This window comes from Toxorhynchites rutilus, chromosome 3, assembly GCF_029784135.1.
Source record: "Toxorhynchites rutilus septentrionalis strain SRP chromosome 3, ASM2978413v1, whole genome shotgun sequence".
Classification (NCBI taxonomy): domain Eukaryota; kingdom Metazoa; phylum Arthropoda; class Insecta; order Diptera; family Culicidae; genus Toxorhynchites; species Toxorhynchites rutilus.
Genome location: NC_073746.1, coordinates 76,232,675 through 76,255,752, shown reverse-complemented (window position 1 = coordinate 76,255,752; position 23,078 = coordinate 76,232,675). Strand labels below are relative to the sequence as shown.

At 38.2% G+C, this 23,078-nt stretch overlaps 2 protein-coding genes across 6 annotated transcripts in view; both read left to right on the top strand.

Moving 5' to 3' along the window:
- Nucleotides 1-744: 744 nt before the first annotated feature.
- The window catches only part of LOC129774943 (sodium- and chloride-dependent GABA transporter ine), a 108,879-nt gene continuing 86,545 nt past the window's right edge, over nucleotides 745-23,078 (top strand). For 3 of the 5 annotated variants that reach the window (XR_008742815.1, XR_008742814.1, XM_055779043.1), the window contains exon 1: nucleotides 22,158-23,055. The gene's annotated coding sequence lies outside the window, so the exon portion shown is untranslated. Of the gene's footprint in view, nucleotides 868-22,157; nucleotides 23,056-23,078 lie in introns of those variants that run through there. The other 2 variants (XM_055779046.1, XM_055779045.1) reach the window with 2 other exon arrangements.
- On the top strand, nucleotides 6,632-11,165 carry LOC129774944 (tigger transposable element-derived protein 1-like). Its single transcript, XM_055779049.1, has 2 exons — nucleotides 6,632-10,016; nucleotides 10,068-11,165. The coding sequence occupies exons 1-2, from the start codon at nucleotides 8,426-8,428 to the stop codon at nucleotides 10,187-10,189; spliced, it is 1,713 nt and encodes a 570-aa protein (XP_055635024.1). The 5' UTR covers nucleotides 6,632-8,425; the 3' UTR covers nucleotides 10,190-11,165.

The window sequence follows — 23,078 nt, the reverse complement described above, 5'->3', positions numbered from 1 at the left end:
CAGGACAACGCTCGGCCTCACACATTTTTGATGACCCGCCAGAAGCTACGGGAGCTCGGATGGGATGTCCTATTGCACTCACCGTATAGTCCGGACCTGGCTCCAAGTGATTATCATCTCTTCCGGTCCATGCAAAACGCTCTTTATGATACTAAGTTGGCCTCAAAAGAGGCTTGCGAAAACTGGCTGCCTGAGTTTTTTGCAAAAATGGAGGGGGGTTTTATGAGGGGGATAATGAAGTTGCCTTCTAAATGGCAACAAGTTTGCGAACAAAACGGCGCATATTTGACCTAAATGAATAATTTCAACTGGACATTTTTCCATAGAACTACGTCTAACCGGAAGATATTTTGGGTCAAATGAAAATCTAAGCACTGGACATGTAGGAAAAAATGAAAGATTTTCCACGATGCGATCGCTTTTCGTTTTTCAATTTGTATCCCAATATGTTCCGGCAAGATGTAATCCTACGTCTAAAATAGGACTAAAATGTTTTATTTTGTTCTGCAGGCCGACAATCTATTGAAAATAGTCAATCTTCTAAACATCAATGTCAAACGTTCTCCAGGTTTGTGTTACTCAATTTGTAGTTTTAGTATTATTCATCGCCGTTCTCGTACCTAACGTGGCCATCCCAATGCAGAATACATACATGGAAACAATTACACATGACAAAAGTGGTAAAAGTTTGAATACGAACAGAACTGCAACAATAAATTCGCATTCGTGCTCTCTCGATTTCAGTTGACATTCATTTGTGGCGACGGACGGTTCGATCCGCTTGAGTCGAAAGTGTTTCATTGTTGATGTCCCCCGAGCGTTCACTATCGATCATCTGCGCGGAACGAAAGTCGGCTGACAATTTCGGTAATTTCTGCTGATTTCGCCGTGTATCCCTATTGATTGAACACTTGAGAGTTGAATTTGGTTAACGGATAAAGCATCTCCCACGTGCGTCGTGAACTGTTTACGCGCTTAACGTCACTTGTTGCGTGGCCAAACGTGATATGCGTGAAACCGCTTCGTACATATCTAGCGGTGTGATGGCGCCAACCGTGCGCGATTCGCACTTTCGACACCGTTCTTTGGTTCGGCGCGATGGTGGTAGTGGTGATGATGGCTAGAGTTGCCAAATTTATGGAAGTTTGAGTAGCACGTGCTGCGAAATGTATAGGCTGTGTTCAAAAGTGTGTTTTACAGTGAACAGCATTGAAGTGATCCCCTAATTCTGTTGTGGTGAAATCCCATTATAACAATATTACTATTCGGAACCGGTTGAACACATCAATGTTATAAAGAATTTTTCTATTCTCATTTTTCTCTCATGCATATCCAGTGAATTCAATAAATTATCAATGAATCCGACAAATTGAAACTGATTAACATGTTAAGCCCCGCCTCGGCCCCTGAGGATTTACACTGATTTTTACATCTTTTTCGCGTCAGTCTCATCGGACCGACAGCGGACTTTGCTCTTGTGCTTGGGCACCATCTACACGTTATTTTCGGCATTCCACTCCATGAACTTTCCTTAATGACAGGACGCCAAATCCGCCCCAAACAGGAACAATCGAGTTGCTTCTGAAAAGGCAGCAAACGGTTTTCCATACACTCGTTAATATAATTTTCCTGGTTGACGGTTCCGGATGCAATGAAGATGACGCTCTTCAAGTCACAGGTAGAGATAGTCTTCGAAACCAAACAATTCGTAGTGGCAGTTGGTAGATATGAACAGATGAAACTCCTACATGTCTTTTAATGTAAGACATTAGAAGCAATGATCCATTAACCCACTAACGACCAAGTTGTAGAAAAGTTCACATATTGTTATATTTTATTGGGATTAATTATTTGTTAGGTTATGCACTAACATAACCTAACAAATACACACATACTTGATCTAAACCGAATTTATCGCCCAATAAAGTTACACAAAATTTAATTAAATAGGTGGTAAGTGATAGCTGATAAATTAAGCTATCATTTGACGCAAAAAAATTACCATGTAATTGCTCACAAAAGTTGATTACCCTCTGGGAATACTGTGACTCGAGTCATCGCACGTCACTCGCGGCGCAGAATTGGGGGATTGTTCGGTGCGCAACTAAGTTCATGTTGCTAGTCCATAGATTATACACTGCGTTTCACAACTATAGAACCAGTCTATTTTTTTGAGTTTCCAGAGATATGTAAGAAGCCGGTTGAATTGAAGTATATAGTGTAGAATACAACAACTATCTTCATTTATAAGACTGCCCATTTGAACTTCATTGTTGAGTTCAGGCGCGAAACATTCAAAAAACTAAAATTCCAGTGTTTCATAACTATAGAACCAGGTGGAAGAACTCTCACTCCTTTAAAAAATTAACGTCTATTTCACATGAATTACAACAAGTTTCTAATTCGTAGGTAATCTTTAGTTCTCAATCAGTTCAAATAAACCATTCGGGGTAGTTTCGACTAAGCTGCGCCATGTTGTAGTGTGTATCTCGTTCTACGCAGAGGATACTGCTCGTTTAAGCTCTTCAAATCACTCATATTGTTTGTAAGCTACATCTACTATCCGTACGATCACTCCTCATAAGTTTTTGACAGCGTTTTAATTTGGTAAACAAGCTGACCAGTCCAGAATCTAAAGCCCCTATTCATGAAACCATGCCATGACTTTCCGGATATTATGAATTGATGCCAAATCACCCAATTAGCACGGTGTTTTCGATGCAAAAACAGGAGTAAAAGATTCTGAAGTACTTCATTGCACTTCTGACTGTGCATTCGTGTTGATGAAAAGCTATCTGAAGCTATCTGTTATGATCCAGGTTTAGGTATGTAAACCGTATTGTCACAATAGCGTTTTTATATTGGAACCATATTCTTTTGATTGTGTGAAAATATCTAATTTTGTACCAAATAGTCGTCATTTGTGAAAAAGTGTTCTCTTATTTTATTCAGAGAAAACAGCCGCTGAATCGCATCGAAACACGTGTCGTGATGCATCGGAAATCGTCTTTTCGATGTATACAGTTGTCCATTAAGTCACACATTAGATCATGCAGAAGTTCATTTTTCTTATTGGTCAGAACTGGTTGTTCAATTAAGGAGCTATTACTGTATTTGCCTGAAAATAGTGTGTTCTAACATCTACTGTTTGGCAGTAATATCCATATACTCTGTGTAGTGAAGAGAAACTTAAATTCACCCACCTACTCCGTCATCCTCAACGAAAGCGCTCCTCTTTGGTCTATAATCATCAAAGTTCTTGACATGTACTAGCGCAAGATGAAGGAAGATCAGCTTTTTTATTCACTCAGCACTCGGTCATGCTAGAGTGTGAAAAGAGAGCGCACAAACTTTCTACAGTGCAGCGAATAAATTCAGAACAAAAGTGGCTTTCAATTAACTTAGCACTGTGGTTCGTTGAAAAAAGTGAACCGAGGCGAAACATGTGTGTGGATTGTATGTCGAATGAGATTGCACCCTTCAGTGCATTCTACAGATTACTCTTCAGTGTACTCCTTAGTGTGACAGAGTGCGGATCAGCGCGCTTCAGTGCTGGACATAGGTTTCCGCACACTCGAACTCCCAAGAGTAAAGAGAGTGTAAGAGAGTGTGATTCACTCGCAAAAAGATCTCTCCCAACTAGCGCACAATGGCTTTTTTTATGTATTCGCCGGTGAAAGGGAAAAAGCGCATGGTTCCTATCTGGTGAGTGATGACTGTATCCTCAGTTTAGGCAGAAAACTCGCGCACGGGCTTATCATTTCAATGAAAATGCCATAACTGCTGTTCGGAATTTGAATAATGCGTCGAAACTTGATTCATATTACGAACACTACTTTAATACTAATTTTGATGATAAATGGATGTACAAATGTTCTTTGATGAAGGAATTATCAAAGAACATTTGTACATCCATTTATAGTGGATACTTAACTTTTCTATCAGTTTAAACGAAAACAGCAAATCAAATAGTGAGAACAACTAAAAAAATAAAAATAAACGATGTTTGTTTTCTACTGAATCTGCTAATGCAACAATATCAATCAGTATCAATACCTGTAAATAATCATATACGGAAGGGTGAACCCTGAAGAATGTCGCAGTTTCAATTATTCGATTATTTATAACATTGAAGCTCAGTACATTTAGTTTTTAAAATGTAGTGTTCAGAATTCAAAACGGTATAAAATATTAGGCTGTCAAAAAAGTCCTGCGGTATTTCCGCGAGGTGTCGTTGTAAGCGCGTAGTTGTATTCATTGTATCGAGTCATACTATAGCTTGTTGGAAATGTATTTTTGCGCGCTATAATATAGTCTTTACAGTGTTTTGTTTGGTTAAGTCGTTCGTGAGTTATAGTGTCGCAAATATGGAGCAAAATAAAGAGAAAATCCGACATATTTTACAGTACTACTATGACAAAGGCAAAAATGCATCTCAAGCTGCCAATAAAATTTGTGCAGTTTATGGACCCGATACAGTTTCCATTTACACCGCACAACGATGGTTTCAACGTTTTCGTTCTGGTGTAGAGGTCGTCGAAGATGCGCCACGCTCCGGAAGGCCTGTCGTCGAAAATTGCGACAAAATCGCTGAATTAGGCGAGAAAGACCAGCATAGTAGCAGCCGTAGCATCGGCCAAGAGCTGGGGATAAGTCATCAAACCGTTATTAACCATTTGAAGAAGCTTGGATTCACAAAGAAGCTCGATGTATGGGTGCCACACACATTGACGCAAAAAAACATCTTTGACCGTATCGACGCATGTGAATCGCTGCTGAGTCGCAACAAAATCGACCCGTTTCTGAAGCGGATTGTGACTGGCGATGAAAAGTGGGTCACTTACGACAACGTGAAGCGCAAACGGTCCTGGTCGAAGCCCGCTGAAGCGGCTCAGACGGTGGCCAAGCCCTCATTAACGGCCAGGAAGATTCTGCTGTGTGTTTGGTGGGATTGTCAAGGAATAATCTATTATGAGCTGCTTCCCTATGGCCAAACGCCCAATTCGGACCGGTACTGCCAACAACTGGACCGCTTGAAGGTAGCACTCATGAAGAAGAGGCCATCTTTGATAAACAGAGGTCGCATTGTCTTCCATCAGGACAACGCCAGGCCACACACTTCTTTGGTGACGCGCCAGAAGCTCCGGGAGCTCGGATGGGAGGTTCTTTTGCATCCGCCGTATAGTCCGGACCTTGCACCAAGTGACTACCACCTGTTTTTGTCCATGGCGAACGAGCTTGGTAGTCAGAAGTTAGCCACAAAAGAGGCCTGTGAAAATTGGCTATCCGAGTTTTTTGCCAATAAGGAAGCGAGCTTCTATAACAGGGGTATTATGAAGTTGGCATCTCGTTGGGAACAAGTCATTGAACAAAACGGCGCATAATTGACTTAAAACAGATGATTGTAACTAATTTTATGAACAAATGAAAATTCAAAAAAAATACCGCAGGACTTTTTTGACAGCCTAATATATGCCATAAAAATATAAGAGTATAATAAGAGACATTTTGCACCAAAGTACGCTTCCAAGGTTCCACGTGTGAAAACAGTTGTCTACGCTTTCTGTTTTACTCTCAGAAAACACTTTCCGTGTATACTTATAAAAGCTAATTTCATTTTATAATGTGGTGAAAAATTCTTGTGCATTGGTATAACAACACCAGTGGTTGTGTGGAACAGCCCTACTACTCAGCCGGCCTTGGTTCAATTCCTGCTTGGTATCATTGGGATTTTTTTCTGGGTACAATTCCAAGCTGACATTCAGTCTGAGAGAATGAGAAGTCTGCTCACATTTTAACACTCTTAAAACCCCCATAAAAAGCATTATTTCTGCCAAGGATGAAATCCTTCAGCTAATTAGGATGTTGTTACATTTGATTTATCCACAATGATCTTTTTCAATTGTTGTATATAAATATTGAATTCTATATTCAAATTAACCTGATTGACACTGTTTATAGATATTTACGTTTAATTTTATATTGATTGACTTATCCATGTAACTAATACACAACGTGTATAGTGGATTGCGAATGTTTTGACCAATACTGGTATAGTCAATTTTGACCGTCATCCATTACACATCAATATAATGTGACTGAAACTTGTGATACAGCTTGTACTCTCGCGTTAACCACCAGAATGTTGGAACCATTTATCCTTGTGTTCAACGTTAAAAAAAACATCAAATCAGCACCCTAGATAAGATAGTGTTGACTGAGTTGTTTTTCAAAACTAAGATACAGTACTGTGGGGTTCTGAATATACATGTGACAGTCCTGAGATTGAACACACATTTCTTAGATAAATAAGTCGTTATGGCTACGAAGATCCACATGGCAGACATTCTTCAAACATGGATTTGCCAACAGTGGTACCTTCTATGCAGTGAAATGGAGATCATCAACTGAAGAGTAACGGAAAGGATTTCATAACGTACCTTTCACAATCTTTCGACAACGCTCCAACCATGTCAGGTTTGAATGGAGCATTTTAAGTTTTGTTGAGAAAGTAAAATAAAAGCCATATTCACCGGGTTTATAGACCTCTCTTTGAACTTTTTTGGATAATATTCTTTTGCTGAGAATACACAGTACACTGGAGTCGCTTTTTACGCGGGGGATACGTGCCGCGTAAACGAAAACCGCGTAAAAAAAAACCGCGTAAATTCCAAAATCCGCGTAAAAAAAAACCGCGTAAATTCCAAAATCCGCGTAAAAAAAAACCGCGTAAATTCCAAAATCCGCGTAAAAAAAAACCGCGTAAATTCCAAAATCCGCGTAAAAAAAAACCGCGTAAATTCCAAAATCCGCGTAAAAAAAAACCGCGTAAATTCCAAAATCCGCGTAAAAATAAACCACCCTAAATTTTAAAATACACGTAAAAAACTAATAGTCAGTGAATTATTGATATAAAATGCAACCCATATTCAAACAAATTGCATATTGTGTGCATATATTGCGTGACACAAGGCTTCACGAAGGTAGCTCCTTGGCCGATTGCATGTAAATACCTGTTTAACCGTTTGAGTGCGGAGAAGCGCGATAGCGCTCCTCTTGTTTCTGCGGGGAGCACCTTTAAACATAGGATTTTGTCTTTCTGGAACATGTTGGGGGTACAGATTGAAAATGTCCAGATTCTACCGCTTATTGCTCATCCATTTTTCGATGGATTTAACACGTTAAGCCCCGATTTTTTCGTGCTCTGCTTCCCATTCAGCGCGCATCAAGAGCGTTTGAACAATATAAGTGTCGGTCCCAGCTCCCGAAGATACTTATTGTATAAATAAAAAACAGTCAGAGATTCAACTAGAAAGTAGTTACAAGTAGGTTTTTACGCATTTTATGCCTGTTTTATCTTTGAATTATCTGTAAATCGCTACAAGTTGTTGTTCCGTCCAACGTGCAACAACCGAGTGGTAAGTAAAGAGCTGTTTGGTTAGGTGGCATGACCAAAATACGTAGAAGCATATTTTAACCCTGCCTCAAATTACTATTTTAACAACAAATTTCAAATGTAAGAGTATACAAACTGTTTCTACAGTATCTTATATATGTATTGGCTACATTGAATTGTTCTAAAAGCATACCTATCTGTTATATGGTCGGTGTTAAGTCAGACCGGGCCATGTGACATTTTTATGATTTCGAGAAAACGAACATAAAGTTTAATGCTCTGCAATTTACAAAGCATTTAATTTTTTCGTTCAATATTGTTCTCAGAAGTTTGAGCTACTCTCTGCCAATACTGTGATGTATGATAGTTGTAAAAAAACATCAAGTATCATGCCAAAAAAGGCTGTTATTTGGCTGCCTATACGTACAAAGTCCGCTCTGACTGAACTAAATGATGTATTTTTTGAGAGTTGGTTCACTATGACTGAACAATTCCGAACAGTATTCGTCAATATATCGTCAAATTTGAACTCATTGTCATCGTTACAGCCTAAATCGCACTCTGAAATAGTATATTTTGCGATCATTCACACTGCATTTTTCACTGATCCGTTCAGTCGGAGTGAACCAATTTTATTTTTATGCAGTCGGGCACAGCGTGTGTTGGTGATGGCTAGCTCATAGTTGCGCTGTGGGAGGGGTACTCGTGGTTTGTGGGGTCGTGTGCAAATTATGTGTGCTGCTAGATGCTGTCGCTTCAGTTCGTTCGGTGTGGAACTGAACACATATAAAAGGACGAAATCGCATTAAGAAGTTATTCGTGATTTAACCTTGCAGTGAAAGTTAAAGTGAAAGTGCAGTTCCTGAACCGTGGTGGTTGTAGAGTCTAGCCAGTTTGTGTTCGGTCGAGTTCGGCCAGTTCCCAGCGAGTTACCCAACCTTGGGGGTAATCGTGTGCAGTTCCGCTTTTCGACAGTTAGCTGAAGACGTCAGCAGTATTCAAAATTTTTGATTAAAGGCATACTCTAAAATGGCTTCGCAAAAAACCGCCTTCAAAAAAAACAGATCAAGAGTGTCTCTTTCTTTGGAAATGAAGCTCAATATTTTGGATGCCCTTCAAGATGGGAAATCTGTTGCAAACGTCGGCAGGAATTTGAAAATCAACGAATCGACTGTGCGTACAATTAAAAAGAATCAAGATAGCATCAGACAGACAGCAGCTCAGGGCACTATCTATGCAACAAAATCCTCATCATATACACGAGATCCATTGATGGTCAAGATGGAAAAGGCACTTCATATGTGGATCGAAGATCACGCGCAGAAGAAAATACCCTTGGATCAGGAATTAATAAGGGAGAAAGCTTTGAGCCTTTACCTTTGGTTAGAGAAGAATGAGCCGTCTTCAAGTAAAAAGAAAGACTTTACCGCGAGTAAGGGATGGTTTTATAACTTTATACGTAGTAATTCCATTCGCAACGTTAAAATCAAGGGTGAATCCGCATCGGCCGATGTTTCGGCTGCAAATAGTTTTCCTCCAAAGCTCGCTAAGATCATAAAAGAAGGTGCGTATCATGGTGACCAAGTGTTCAATGGAGATGAAACGGGTCTTTTTTGGAAAAGAATGCCGTCTCGTACCTACATTACGCAGCAGGAGCAATATGCCAGTGGTTTCAAAGCGGCCAAAGACAGGGTTACCCTGTTATTTTGCAGTAATGCTTCAGGCGACCTTATGTTGAAACCGCTATTGATCAATCGTGCTATGACGCCCCGCTCGTTGAAGGGGGCTGATTTCAACAAACTGCCAGTGCACTGGAAAGCTAACACTAAAGCGTGGGTCACAAAAGCCGTTTTTGAGGAATGGTTTTACGATATGTTTATTCCGGAAGTGAAAACATACTTGGAAGGAAAAGGTTTGGAGTTCCACGTGCTTTTGATTTTGGATAACGCTCCAGGACACCTAGTTATCAAGCACCCAAACGTTCAAGTTGTGTTTCTTCCACCGAATACAACTTCTTTGTTACAGCCTCAAGATCAAGGAATAATTGCTGCTTTCAAGAAGTTGTACATTAAACAATGTCTTCGGTACATCCTCGAAAAGCTTGAAAGCGATGAAACGATGACGGTAATTCAAGCGTGGAAAGAATTTAAGATAAGAGACGCTCTGACGTTCATAGGAAAGGCTCTGTCTTCTATGAAATCTAAAACATTGAATTCGTGCTGGAAGCCACTATGGCCAGAATGCGTGAAAGCTGGTTCAACAGACCCTTCAAATGTGGAAGAATCAGAAATTCTCATTCTGGCACATGCAATTGGAGGGAAAGGATTCAAAGATATGGATAGTAGAGACGTTGAAGAGCTTCTTGAAGACACCGAAATTGAAGATGATGAACTGATGCAGAGTTTAGTCACATCGGAGCCTTTAGAGGACGATGAAGACCGGGATATCAAGCCATGTGATATCGAAGACGGGAATAAATTAGCGGATACCCTCGTAAAACATTTTATGGAAAAGGATCCTTGTGTTGAGAGAGCCGTTTCATTTCGGAATGATTTGAAACTGTGTATGCTTCGCTACAATAGATTGAACGAAAAAACACAGCCAACAGTTATCGATGAAGGTAGTGACATTGATGTTTAAAGTGAAAAGTATTTTAATAATATCTTTACAGATGACGAGGATTTCAGCTTACCATTGGAACGCAGACGATCTCGTCCGATTTCTTCGGATGAGGAAGATATCGCCACATCATCTAACCGCAAACATCCACGTGTTGCTAATGATAGTGATTAGATCAATAAAAGAAATTCTTTTTTCCACTTGACTACAATAAAATTGATTTATGAATACATTGGTAAAAATATCATGGTAAAAAACTAAAAATATGTTTAATTAAATTTGTCTAAATTCCGAAAACATTTGTTTGTATTGTAATTTTTTCAAATTGCAAAAATGCAATTTGAAAAAATTACTTTCGAACTACTGGACCGCTTCACATGATCGATATATCAAATTAAAGCCAATTAGCTAGTCTTTCTTGAAAAAATGTTATACTAGCAAAACAGTTGGATTTTGTTTTCGTAATTATTGATTGTATTTGTTTGCTTATAGTTTACATGATCCAAGGACGCTATATTTTTTTATGTTTCTTGAAAGTTCTGGTTTTTCCACACAAGATAATCGAAAATCAGAAATGTGATTTTTATCGTTTTCGAGTTATGAGTTTGCCGATGGTCCGAAAAATCAGATTTTTCTCTTTTTCTATAAATAACTTTTTTCTAGAAAGAAGAAGCTTTCAAGAAAAAAATATTTAAAATATAGTGCCCTTGGTCACGCAACCATATAAACTATAAAAAACAAGTACAATCAATAGTTACGAAAACTTGGCAAAATTGGTTGTACTGTTCGAAAAATGAGAAAAAATGTTACTCTATGTTTCTATATTTTGTATTTTATATGAAACATCTAAATTGGTAAATTTTATCAACAATTAGAGCGACAAAAACTCTAAAGTTTTTAATTTGTTATTAATTTTATCAAAAAAAAAAAATGCATAATAAACTTGATTGTTTCTTGAAATTTAATTGAAGCTTTCTGAACGCTCTATAATTTGTTCTTCGACATCTAGCTCCTATATTTTCTTATTCCGCAGCAATATCATTTTAAACAATTCCTGGTGAGTCTTCAATTAGAATTTCCTAATTACCACGGTTTTTACTCCATTGTACTTATAATATCCAATAAACTTTCACCTTAACTTTGAAATATTACTTTTTTTCTTTCTTGAAAAAAGGCTATTTGAGATATAAGACTTTTTTTCAAACTGAGTGTATTATAGTCCAAAATTGTATATAATCGAACCATAGATAATCGTGTCAGTATATAATCGACTCTGTATATAATAGAGTGAATATATTACTTCAGAAATCCGGTTTCATTATTGTGGTTTTAGTTGAAAACCTGACCAAGAAAATTCATTTTGCTTTCGTTGGATTGCGCCTGCGAACTATGTGCTACAAGAACGGAGCTTACAAACATCTTTACATCAGTTGCTCCACAATTGGACTGTACTTGCATCCTAATTTGTGGACTATTGCTGTATTTGCCTGAAAATAGAGTATCCAAACTACAGTTCGGAATATGAATCATGCGTCGAAACTTGATTCAAATTCCGATCACTACTTTAATACTAATTTTAAAGAAGATGTCTGCATAAAAGATTTCTAGTAGATCCATACCTTTTATAGCACTTAACATGAAAACAGCATACAAAATAGTTATACAACTACAAAAACTGAAAAACTGCGGAATTTGCTAACGCAAACAATGTGTTATTGGTTTCGACACATTTTTTGCAAATGCTTAGTCTTATGAATTATAAGCTGTATCGATACCTGTAAATGTTATTTGAATGTAGCCAATACCTCAAACAATGTCAAGGCTTTCATTATTCTATTATTTATAACATTAAAGTTTAGTAAATTTACATTTGAAAATTAAGTGTTCGGAATTTGAGACAAAACAGTACTTTGAGCTCCATCAACCAAATGTGTCTATCTTTTGAGTCGTAGTAAATGATATCTGCTTCTATGAAATGCTATAATATGCATGAACAAATTCAGTTCAGAAAAAAGCAAAAAGCGTTTGAACTTTTTCACCGTGGAGAAATATTAGGTTGTCTTATGTCCGATTGGGGCAGTCTTTCTTTGGAAAAAGTAAATAGCCTTTGTGAATCACGAATATACATATTTTTACTGGTAGATGAAGAACAATCGCTAAGATCGGACGCAAATAGATAGCATCCTTTTCTCCAGAATAGTAAAAAAAAACTTGAACCCTCGAAACTGTATTTATTTCTATACAAACATTTGAAACAAACCATCTCGATTACTACGGCAAAAAACTTCACCACATATGGTTAAGGGTGCTTCAAGTAACTCAATTTTCAAATTAGGCTTTTCAAAAGGAATTACATTGCTTAAAAGTGGTATCTCTCATTCGTTCAATAGATTATTTTCAAAATTACACAAATGAATTTCGAATACTTATTCAACCATTGATCAAAATATCCGACAAATCTTTTGACATATTGTAAAGTGACAGTCAAAAAATATACGATGTTACATACTTCTGTCCGGTACTGTGAGTAAATTTAACACTTAACGCCCACGTTTAATCTGGGAAAGCAAATAGCGCAAAAAAAGAAAATGTAGAACTGGTTTTTCCTAAATGAACAAATAAATTCCTATTTAACAATCATAACATTTTCCCCTCCAACAAATATGTCACCAGAGGAGAATTTTCGATCATTGCTTTCTACGGAAATCAAGTAAGGACGCAATACATTTTAGATGTAAGGATAGTTTTCAAGAATTGAGTGTGAAGTGTGAGTGTGAATGAGAATGTATGAATGTATGAATGTGAACATTGTTAAAATGTCCTTACATCCCATCCTTTTCCTAATGAAAATGTGTCACCCTTCTAAACTCGAGTCGACCGCGAGTAATCGGTTTCCTATTTTATTAACCATAGAATTAAGGAAACATGTTAATATATTCTAGTTAAAATATAGTGATGAATTTGGCTCCTTTAAACTTATGCAACTGAGCCTGTAAAAATAAACGATTTAATTAAAAAAACAGTAAGGACGTTGGTCCAAATGACGAACTAGCCAAAGGCTGAGTGTCATAAATAAAAATAAAAAACGGGGACATATCTTTCACATTTTTTAGATTGGTGTTTGACATCTCTTGAAATTTTTTTTGAATTCATATCGCTTGGAGTCTTTTGAGTAAAATTTACAAAAGATATTTCATATTAAATTTGTGTTGAAACATATAAAATTTCGCTGAAATACATCCGAAACAAAAAAAGGGGATCAAGCTCACATTACTTACACTATTGTTGTTTATTCTTTTTCCATTCGGTTACCAAAATCGTTTCAACGCTAGCTGAAATCGAACCCAGAATCAGGTACCAATTTCGCCAAGATTGCGACAACGTTATCACGAGAATACTAAATCTTATCCCTCAGATATACCGTGTTAACCTCGAGCAAACCACAGTTATTTAACTCAATTCCCAGGAGACAAACATAGAAAAAATGAATTTGGCTCCAAATATTGAAGCAAACGTACTTAAGTCTTACAAATGAACAAATTGAGAAGAAAATACAACATACCGCGTATAAATCGATTCTTTTGGAAAAACCGCGTAAATTCCGAAATCCGCGTAAAAAAAAACCGCGTAAATTCCGAAATCCGCGTAAAAAAAAACCGCGTAAATTCCGAAATCCGCGTAAAAAAAAACCGCGTAAATTCCGAAATCCGCGTAAAAAAAAACCGCGTAAATTCCGAAATCCGCGTAAAAAAAAACCGCGTAAATTCCAAAATCCGCGTAAAAAAAAACCGCGTAAATCCCTAAAACCGCGTAAAAAAAGCCGCGTAAAAAAAAACCGCGCAAAAAAAAACCGCGTAAAAAGCGACTTTAGTGTATGTGATATTTCTGGAACTGGGATGCCGCAAACTCGACATTGAAGTTTCGTGAGATCCTGACGAAAGCTTGAATAATAGATCGAGTGCACGGGTTCCATGTACTAGCAGTTTGTGATTCGACATTTCGATATTCCTGTTTATGATTATCTACACTGAAGGGGCGATGCAGAGATCGAAATGCTCGCCGATTTGAGACGAAAAACATCCATTTTCACCCAGAGGGAAAAATAGCTGAGAGTATAGGAGGCGAGAGAATGTTATACGCTCACTTCGATTCTCGCGAGAAATGCAAAGCCGATTTTTATTTTTCGGTGAGTTATGATTGCCGAAAAATGGTTTCGTTTTCAGTGACTCCTTGATGCCGATAATGATTTTTCACTTCTTCAGTACAGCTGAAAACATGCGGCAATATTGGGTTTCGTCGTGAAATGAACATGAGATGGATTAATATTTGTACAATTCAGACGCTGTCCAAATGCAGATCGTTTGGACGCTGCTCTAACAGACTAATGTTGGTAAAGTTAGCTTTGATTTTTCGCTCCATATTTTCAGTACCAAATGCGAGACGAAAAAGCATTCTCATTGAACTTCCGAGATAGAGATTTTCCACATTTCTTTCTCTCTGAAAAAGAATTTTCGGTGAGAAGGAAGACACGAAAATATCAACAATACACGGTTCATCGAAAACTAGATTGATTGACTGAATATTTATCGCGCAGCCGAGCGAGAATTTCGATCTCTGGTGCGATGTATTACTAGAAGTAGAAGGGCAGAACTATTTGCAAACCAGAGGATTATTTCTGGATAACGTTGTGACTAGACTTTAGTCTTGAGAAAGAATACAATTTGCAGTACTCGCTCTGGAGAAATAAAACACTTTGGAAAATTAAAACACACAGATATACTTACTAAATAACGGATAGTTAATTTGAGCGTATTTGTTCGTATGGGCGGGACTTCCAAGAATCGCTTCCAAATATGAAAGTTAGTTTGAAGCTGTTACTAACCGTTTGCGTATTTGTGGCATCTACAAAGTTGAAATTAATTAAAAGTTATCCGCAGGCGACGGGTTAGGCTTGCTTAAAAAAAAAAAAAAAAAAAAAAAAAAAAGGGGTGTAAGTGACATTGTCGATTTCCCTACATCGACTCTCTCTTTTGGTCATAACTTAGTTGCAAACACATTCCCAGCTGTATTTGATTACGTGGAAGATAGGTCAGAACCTCATCTATCGGATTCTATAGCAAACTCTAATTGGAACTTTTTTTCATTGAGTTATTAACTAAAAAAAAGTTGATGAAGAGAAATCGATCAACTCACATACACCCCTTTCCTTCTGAGTGCCTCATATATAATAATCGAATTTCTGGGTTCGATAACTTTTATTTTAAATTAAAAAACGAAACGAAAACTTTATAACAAGGTTTGATGGGAGGGTTGACGCCTGAAACAATCGCCCTGGGTGTCACCCGGTCACGCTACTGCTTCTAAGTGATTCAGTAAATTTCTATGTTACTTTTAATTTTGAAACATTATTTTTGCTTAAAAACAAACAAACTAGAATAGTTTTACTTGCTTTTCTTTTTGTTTTTATTAACTCAATTAATAATCTATTGTATACAACAGGGGTTCTCAAACTGTTTTGGGCGAGAGACCCCTTTTCCAGAATGAAGTGATACCAAAGACTCCCATAGCAAAATTTCTTTAAAAATCACTAGTTTTTTTCTTATTCATACATATTACTTATCAATTAAAAAACATTGCGGTTGATGAAATGAGAAAATTTAACCTTATTTTCTTGTTAAAATTCAACAAAATAAATATATACATAAAATTCAGTAATTATCAAGTGTAATAATTTTTTAATACACATTTCTTACAAATACTTAAGTAGGTGATTAATTTTTAAATTAACTTTAAAATCGCAAAGTAACAATAAAAATATGTTCCGGAAAAACGTAATCCTACGTCAAAAACTATGAGTGGGTTATACCAAAAACACAACCGCAAGGTTGACGTAGGACTATCGTTGGCTTAGTAGGCAGTTAAGTGTATTGATTAAATTATTGATTAAACCAGTAATTAAATGAAACAATTACCGAATACAGATGGGATCAAATTCCAATTTAGGTCAACTCATGTATTGTGAAAAGATTACTTTCCTTGTTGCAAGTCGTATGGCATGATGCTTTGTTCATTTCATTCATTTCTCGTAGACTTCCAAAATATGTGAACGAAAGAATGGCTAAACGATAAATGTATTTTATATTTCTCTCTGAATTTATTGCATCTCCCAAGTGTACGTACTTCTCGAACCGCAAATTTGCTTGATTTGTTGAACTTCAAGCACTGAGTTCAATTGATGTTATGGCCGTTATCGCAGCAAATTGTTATCAGAATTTTGCCAAACGGTATACGTAGAAGTTCAATTAGCTGAAGACATCAAGGAATGTCTTCCAATGCAGTCTTGAATAACCGAGCCAAAGCATTGTGTTCCGCTTTTGAAGTCTGCATATATTCCCGAGTGTAAAAATGCATGCGGGTACAAAAGTACAAAAGTACCCGCGTATTGCATATATTTGCAATGCGGATTTTTCCAAATTCCTTGGTTTTGAAGATTTGGGGAACTCATTCCGGTCTGCAGAAACGCATGCGAGTACAAAAGTATCCGCATCTTGCATCCATTTCGCAATGCCGATTTCTCCAAGCTTATTGAAATCTGTGTAGGGGAAACTCATCAAGTAGCCGCACCTTGCATCGAATTAATGTGGCGAATGAACAGTATTGTATATAAAATTTGCATTAGGCACCAATCAAAGTAAACAACGAAAATCAAGAAAACCGAACATTCATAATTTTCGGTGACAAGTATCCTGAAAGGGGGTCTCCGTAGCCACATTGGTTGCGCGATCGATCGTGAGTTCATAACTCAGGACCCTCATTGACCATCTTTGTGTTGTTACAGAATAGCTACGTCCACGCAACAATCATCAACGATGGAGATCGATCCACGGTCGAAATAAGATCGATTCATCCATACAACTGCTCTGCTCTGCAAGACACATCGGGCTGCTGTTCTATAAATAACTCAACAATAATCAATATCAGCTGTCTCCGCTGTCCGGTGGTCCAACTGGATAATGGAAGTACAGAAAGAATATAACTCTTACGCCTAAATGGCTACTGTGTGAATGTACCATATGTAATGGTATAGAAGGAATACTGGCGAATGGCAACTGTGTAATGTGCTGATTATAGATATGATAACCATGTGACATGTACACGATTAAAATTCGGCTCTGTTACAGCTAAAATGCTAATGAACCTTAAATATAAATAAATGGGATAAAAAAAAGTATCCTGAACGCTACGCTCTTTTAAATTATTTTTAATCACTTCATTTAAGTTCACTTTCACTGTGTAATCACGTTGTAGTCTTTTGAATTAAATTAGTCGATGAGTGTATTATCATTCAGCGTGGAAACTCAACCAGGAAAACCGGTAAAACCAGAATTTTTCATTCAAAACCAAGAAAAATCAGATGGATGATTGTTTTCAGTTGTTATTTAAACGTAGTGCTGTTGTATGTTTAATTTACATTGATCTTCAATCAGAGACTCAACGGAGTTTTCGTCGACACTTGAGTTCCGTCTAGAGTCAGAGTCTCTAGTCGACGCAAGATTGATTTTGCATCTTCCAGAAAACACCAACATAAAGAATTACACCATTTCTTTCGATTGATTTCAGGCTGTTGAAAAACGTGAGTATTGAGAAATCAATTACTAAAAAAAATAAAAATAATAAAATTGAAAATAGGCGCTGCCAAAGAAGATTCAACGAAAATCGCAGTCGTGGATACAATTGAAGACAGCTGTAATTAGTCCATTTCCACTGAAACGCAGAATACACGCACGAGTGAGGTCGTGAGCTCATTTGGGCGATCTTCCTAAGCAAGTAATAGACATGATCCCATGAGGCCCTAGTGCTCTAGTGCTAAGCTCATTCCGCATATGTTTCCGGACAGTGGAATGGGACCAAAGATGCAGCTCAGCAGAACTAAAATGAACTACCTATATATTGAGCCATACTCTTTGAATGGCATCCTTCGTTCACTCGAAAATTGCAAGGATGTCGTTATTGGATTCGACGAAACGTTCAACAAGATTTCACAAAAGCAACAGATGGTATTAGCGTCAGTTATTGGAATGTAACGAAGGAAACGGTGGAATCCAGGTACCTTGGCTCAGCTTTTCTAAGCTTAACGCGTGCACTGGACTTTCTCGACGGATTGAAGAAATATTTTGAAGCTAAACCTAGTTTGAAGTGGGTCAACTCAACATTGACGGTCTCCATGTTAATTGAGAGTAGTGAAGCAGTTGCATGAAGAAATTCGTGCAATCCGAAACAGCCAAAACTATTAGCTCACGAGTATAGGTAGCTGCAGTTTGCAAGTTTTGACAATTCATTCAATGAAGGAATGAAAAAAACTGTTTGGAAAATTGATAAATTCCTCCAGTGCTTGTACAGCCTGTTTGAGAACGTTCCGTTAAGATGTGCAGAGTATTCTTGAACTATTGGATCGGCTGATGTTTTGCGGAGTAAAATGGATCGAATACCAACCGATGGTATAAATAGCCTTGGACATGCTGCCGTACCTTAAAACATACGTAGCCGCAGTCTAAGCACAAAAGTAACGTAAGTACAAAAATACACATCCAGATTTCCGTACGAGCTTCGCTGCTGTTTTCACAGCCAGTACCTTTAGAGTAGTTGCAGAGGCCTTTGAAGATAAATTGTTAGGGGCTTTTCTTAACATCAGATGCTGCAGTTCAACCGTTTATGACGAGCTTTCAGAGTGACGAGCCTTTTCTATTCGAACTGACGAACCTTTTTAAATCAGTAATGAATAAATTGATCAAACCAGCACTTTTGAGAGGGAATCTAAAGTCCCTTATAAACATCGATCTTTCCAATGATTCGTTTCTGCTAAGCAGCGGCTAAAATTGAATTAGGATTCGATGTAAAAGTTGCAATCGACAGTGTTGTGGAAACAATCAAGTTTATGAAATGAATATCTGGATTTTTTACGGAACTGTAAAGAGTACTACATTTGATTTCTTCGAAAAATGAAGGAACGATCACCTTTGTCGTATCCACGACGATATATTTCTTGTATCCAGCGTTTATAGTTTGCAAAAAAGCGCATGAATTTCGCTCTTGTCCATTTCGTCGAGAAAAATAGAATCAGTGGTACCGTGGCGAACAAAAGTAAACAGGAATTCCTCGAGTTTTGTGATATTTTGGGTTCGTGCGATATGCTAAAAAACTATCGTCGAAACGTTTGGACCCTTTGTGGGTGAAGAAACTCATAGGCGCAGCGGGAAAAGAATATACAAACTTGTCTGACTTTGTCAAAGAGATCCTCATTCTGTCGTATAGCAATGCTACATTGGAGTGAGGTCCTCCATGAACAAAGTATGTTTGGGGGTAAACCAAAATGATCCGAACTTGGTAGCTCAGCGCATTGTTCACAATGAATTCATCTCATTTTGCAAACAACTTGCAACCTAAATGCAAGCTTGTTAGGTTTGTTTGGACTTGAATTTGATGATGGCCTCATTCGTTCTACTAAAATATTAGTCATAACAAATTGCTTCACGTAATAAAACTTATACAGTATCATGAAAGTTTTAAATAAGAACAAGTGTTAATTAATAGAGATCGATTTTTAGACCTCGTCGACCCCCAAAATCAATTTTCGTTTGTGGCGACCCCTTGGAAACCGAGATCGGCCACTTTGAGAAACCCTGGTCTAGAATCAAACACCTAGTTCAAGTAATGAACAGTCGACTAAACAAGAAAATACAACTATACTGTCTGTTCCAAAAGCACTAACTAACTAAAAAATTATAGGAGGTTGTGTCCAAGATACGACCGCATTGTTGACGTAGAACTACGCTGTTATTTTATATGAGTCGCTTGTTTATACCTTCGGATAATATTCTATAATGCTGTGAAATTTTCGCAACAACTGCTTAGTAGAATAATCTCTGAAATGGTTTTTCATTGTAGAATCAGTTGACGATAATTGATTGAGGATTCATTCTTGCCCTCGCAAAACAATACCCTAGCTGATCGTATATCGCAATTTATTTCATGTCAATGCATTGAAAATTTACCCCGAACGCTATTCCTTTTTCGCAATTGACATAGACTCGGCTACAGTCGATTATATACATGTTACACCAGCACCATTATTCCACATCTCATAACTACTTCAATATATATTTGGCACCGAATGGAAACAACAACAATGACAACACTTGCAAGTATGCTACATGTTATTTAGTATTGCCTCAAAAGAATCGCACCTCTAGGCATCGTTCGTACAACGTAAACCAAGCGCCAAACAAGCGTTCGCCATAGCATGCATACATAACCATACATTGGAGGCTTGAAGCTACTAGACAAATACTTCTCATCATTTTGCGCTATTCTCAAAAGAAACGCTTTTGTTAATATTATTGGCCTCAAAAAAAGTTGCATTACTCTCTCATGCTCGAGAGAAGCGCAGATGTCACCCTTAGTGGAGGAATTTTTGCTACTGGTAAGCGAAACCTAATCACATACAAAACTCCAGAACGACTTTTACTTTCTTGGTGACTAAACAAGCGAAATAAACTCTTTTTGTTAATATCAACAACCTCGAAAACAGTAGCAATGCTTCATTATGATCAATATTAGCGCAAATGCAATCCTAGTTGAAGGCAGTTTTGCGACTGGCACGCGAACCTAAATAACTTATAACATTCCAGTAAGACATTCAAGATGCTTGGTATTCCCCAAATATTTTTTTGGAGCATAACCTTAACGCCTGCTTCGCCATAACGTCAGTTTAATGCATTGATACATTCTCAAAAGCAGCAAAGAAGCCTTTTACATTTTCGACCGACGCGACGAAATCACCTATTTTGTTGTTGTTCGATGCGGTGTCACACTCGCGAAGGCTCGGTTCAGTGCGAGCGCTTTTCACTACACCAACATCGCGTGCATCATTAGATGACGCTTGCCTCGAAATTTCATTGCCCCTGCCAATGTGTTCGTTTTTTGCAGGGCTAGAGCCTGCCTCTCTCTTCTTCTTGCTTATCACACACTAAACGAAACGTCCAATTTATGACGCGGGAAGAAAAACACACGGTACGAATAACGAATAACAAACAGAAAAAGCAAACGACGATATCCAAGTTGGATTACCACTGGTGGGGTCCAATCTTAAGACGCGTCCACATTACGCCAATCGGCCTTGGCCGCCCGATAAAGCCGACCAAATGTGGACGTACCGCCCGGGCTTGCCGACGTGCCGAAAACCGTCTCGAATCAAACCGAACTCAACCCGAAACAAGTGGGTCCGGATCGAAGAAAGTCGAACCAAAACAAAGCGAAGTAAATTAGCGTTGACGACATTGTGCTTCGTGTATTCGTGACGGCTTCGTGCATCCGATGGGGCTTCGGCTTCGTGCACCCGATGGGACGTCCACATTACCTAACGAACCGAATGTACCGCCTGGTACAGGCCGATCGGCATTATTCGGCATAATGTGGACGCGCTTTTAAATCGAAGCGCAGCGAAAGCAAAGTGAACTGGATTACTCAACAGTCCGATGCCGAATGAAAGTTTGCCTCAGCGAGATCCACTGTTTATACTCAAGGCAAATATTCCCCTTCATTCTTCTACTTTTCCTTTGTTCACGGTGACTTCAAATCCAATTCCCCTTCATTGGTCGTCGATAAGTTGATAAGATATTGACAGCTTTGTTCGGGAAAGCACACAAATGGACAGAACAAATTTATGGAAACGCCTAAAGTTTTTATGAATTTTAACCATTTACAAACCAGGGGATTCTAATGTATAGCATATTAAACAAATCTTAGGAAATTTCCGATTCGTTTAGTATGTAAATCGCTAAAATCCGTTCGCGGCAAAATATTTAACGTTAACTTTATTTCATAAAAACGTGACCTGTATTCTGATTTGGCACCCTTAATGAAAGACGTAGTTCTACGTTAAAAAAACTGGCACCATTGTTGCTCATACTACCAACTCGCATCAATCACCACAGGTAGTCACTCTCACTAAGCTACTCGCGCACATAGCGACACACTAGCCAATCAAATTCGCCTAGGCTGAGTGAGGCTGAGAGAATACTAGCGGGAGAGAAAGTTGACTCAACGAATCCTAGGAGGATACTCTATTGCTACTATCTACTTTTGCCGCTTGCTATCAGATTGGCCCCAAAGACCATCTCGCGCGCTTCGTTCTATTGTGAATAGCTCTTCATAGTCGATGGTCTGCTCAATATTCTGCTACTTTCCCCAGTCTGAGATGTGACTTAAACGGTACTCGATCAGGAAGATCAGACAGTCACTCGAAGAAATTTTGGCGATTGTGTCGAGTGTCGAGTCGTTTTAGAGAACAAGTAGGAACACAGAAACAGATGATAAGCTGTGAAACGCGATTAGATTATTAGTGCTTGCGAGGTGTGTCACTTGAATGGCTGGTCTCTTCCGTCGCGTCCAGTGGTTGTGATGTGATTGTGATGATCTGTGGAGAGAGGCGCCTCGTAGTGTTACCGTGTGATGCTCCGTGTGACAAAGGCCATAAAGCGGGCGAATCCAAACACACATGGTGGTAAAAATAGTCAACAAGTGTCAAGTTTATGGTGAGAAAAACGAAAAAAAAATAACGTCACGCACGCGGAAAATATATACGCCCAGCGAGAGGAGAAAAAAGTTCAAAAGTGTGCGAAACCTGCTGCAGATAGATAAATTACCGACCAATTATAGCATGAAAAGATGAATATGTCGGTTATTGTTACTGGTGTTCACGGCTGAGAAAGAACCAGACAGAGTTGAAAACGTATGATAGCGATATTAGCACTAATTAATAGCTCTCTAGGTGATCGTGAGCTACTGTGTAGCTCAATGGTGTCTCTGTATGTTGCTTTGGTGAATCCACGGCTTTGTTGTGAGTTCTGGTAAATGGTGGACACCGCAGAACAAATGAAACGGTAGTGATTCTCGGATTAATTAGCTGGAAATTTATCTGCCGACGGATCAGTCACAAACCAAGAATCAGACCGAACCGAGGTCATAGTGTGTAGCATCAGGTGTGTATGTTTGGCCATTGTTG

Excerpts from the sequence above, each read along its gene's own strand:
- LOC129774944 (XM_055779049.1), top strand. The coding sequence starts at position 8,426 with ATGGCTTCGCAAAAAACCGCCTTCAAAAAAAACAGATCAAGAGTGTCT. Across the intron at positions 10,017-10,067 it reads GCCAACAGTTATCGATGAAG|ATGACGAGGATTTCAGCTTA; the intron begins GTAGTGACATTG and ends ATATCTTTACAG.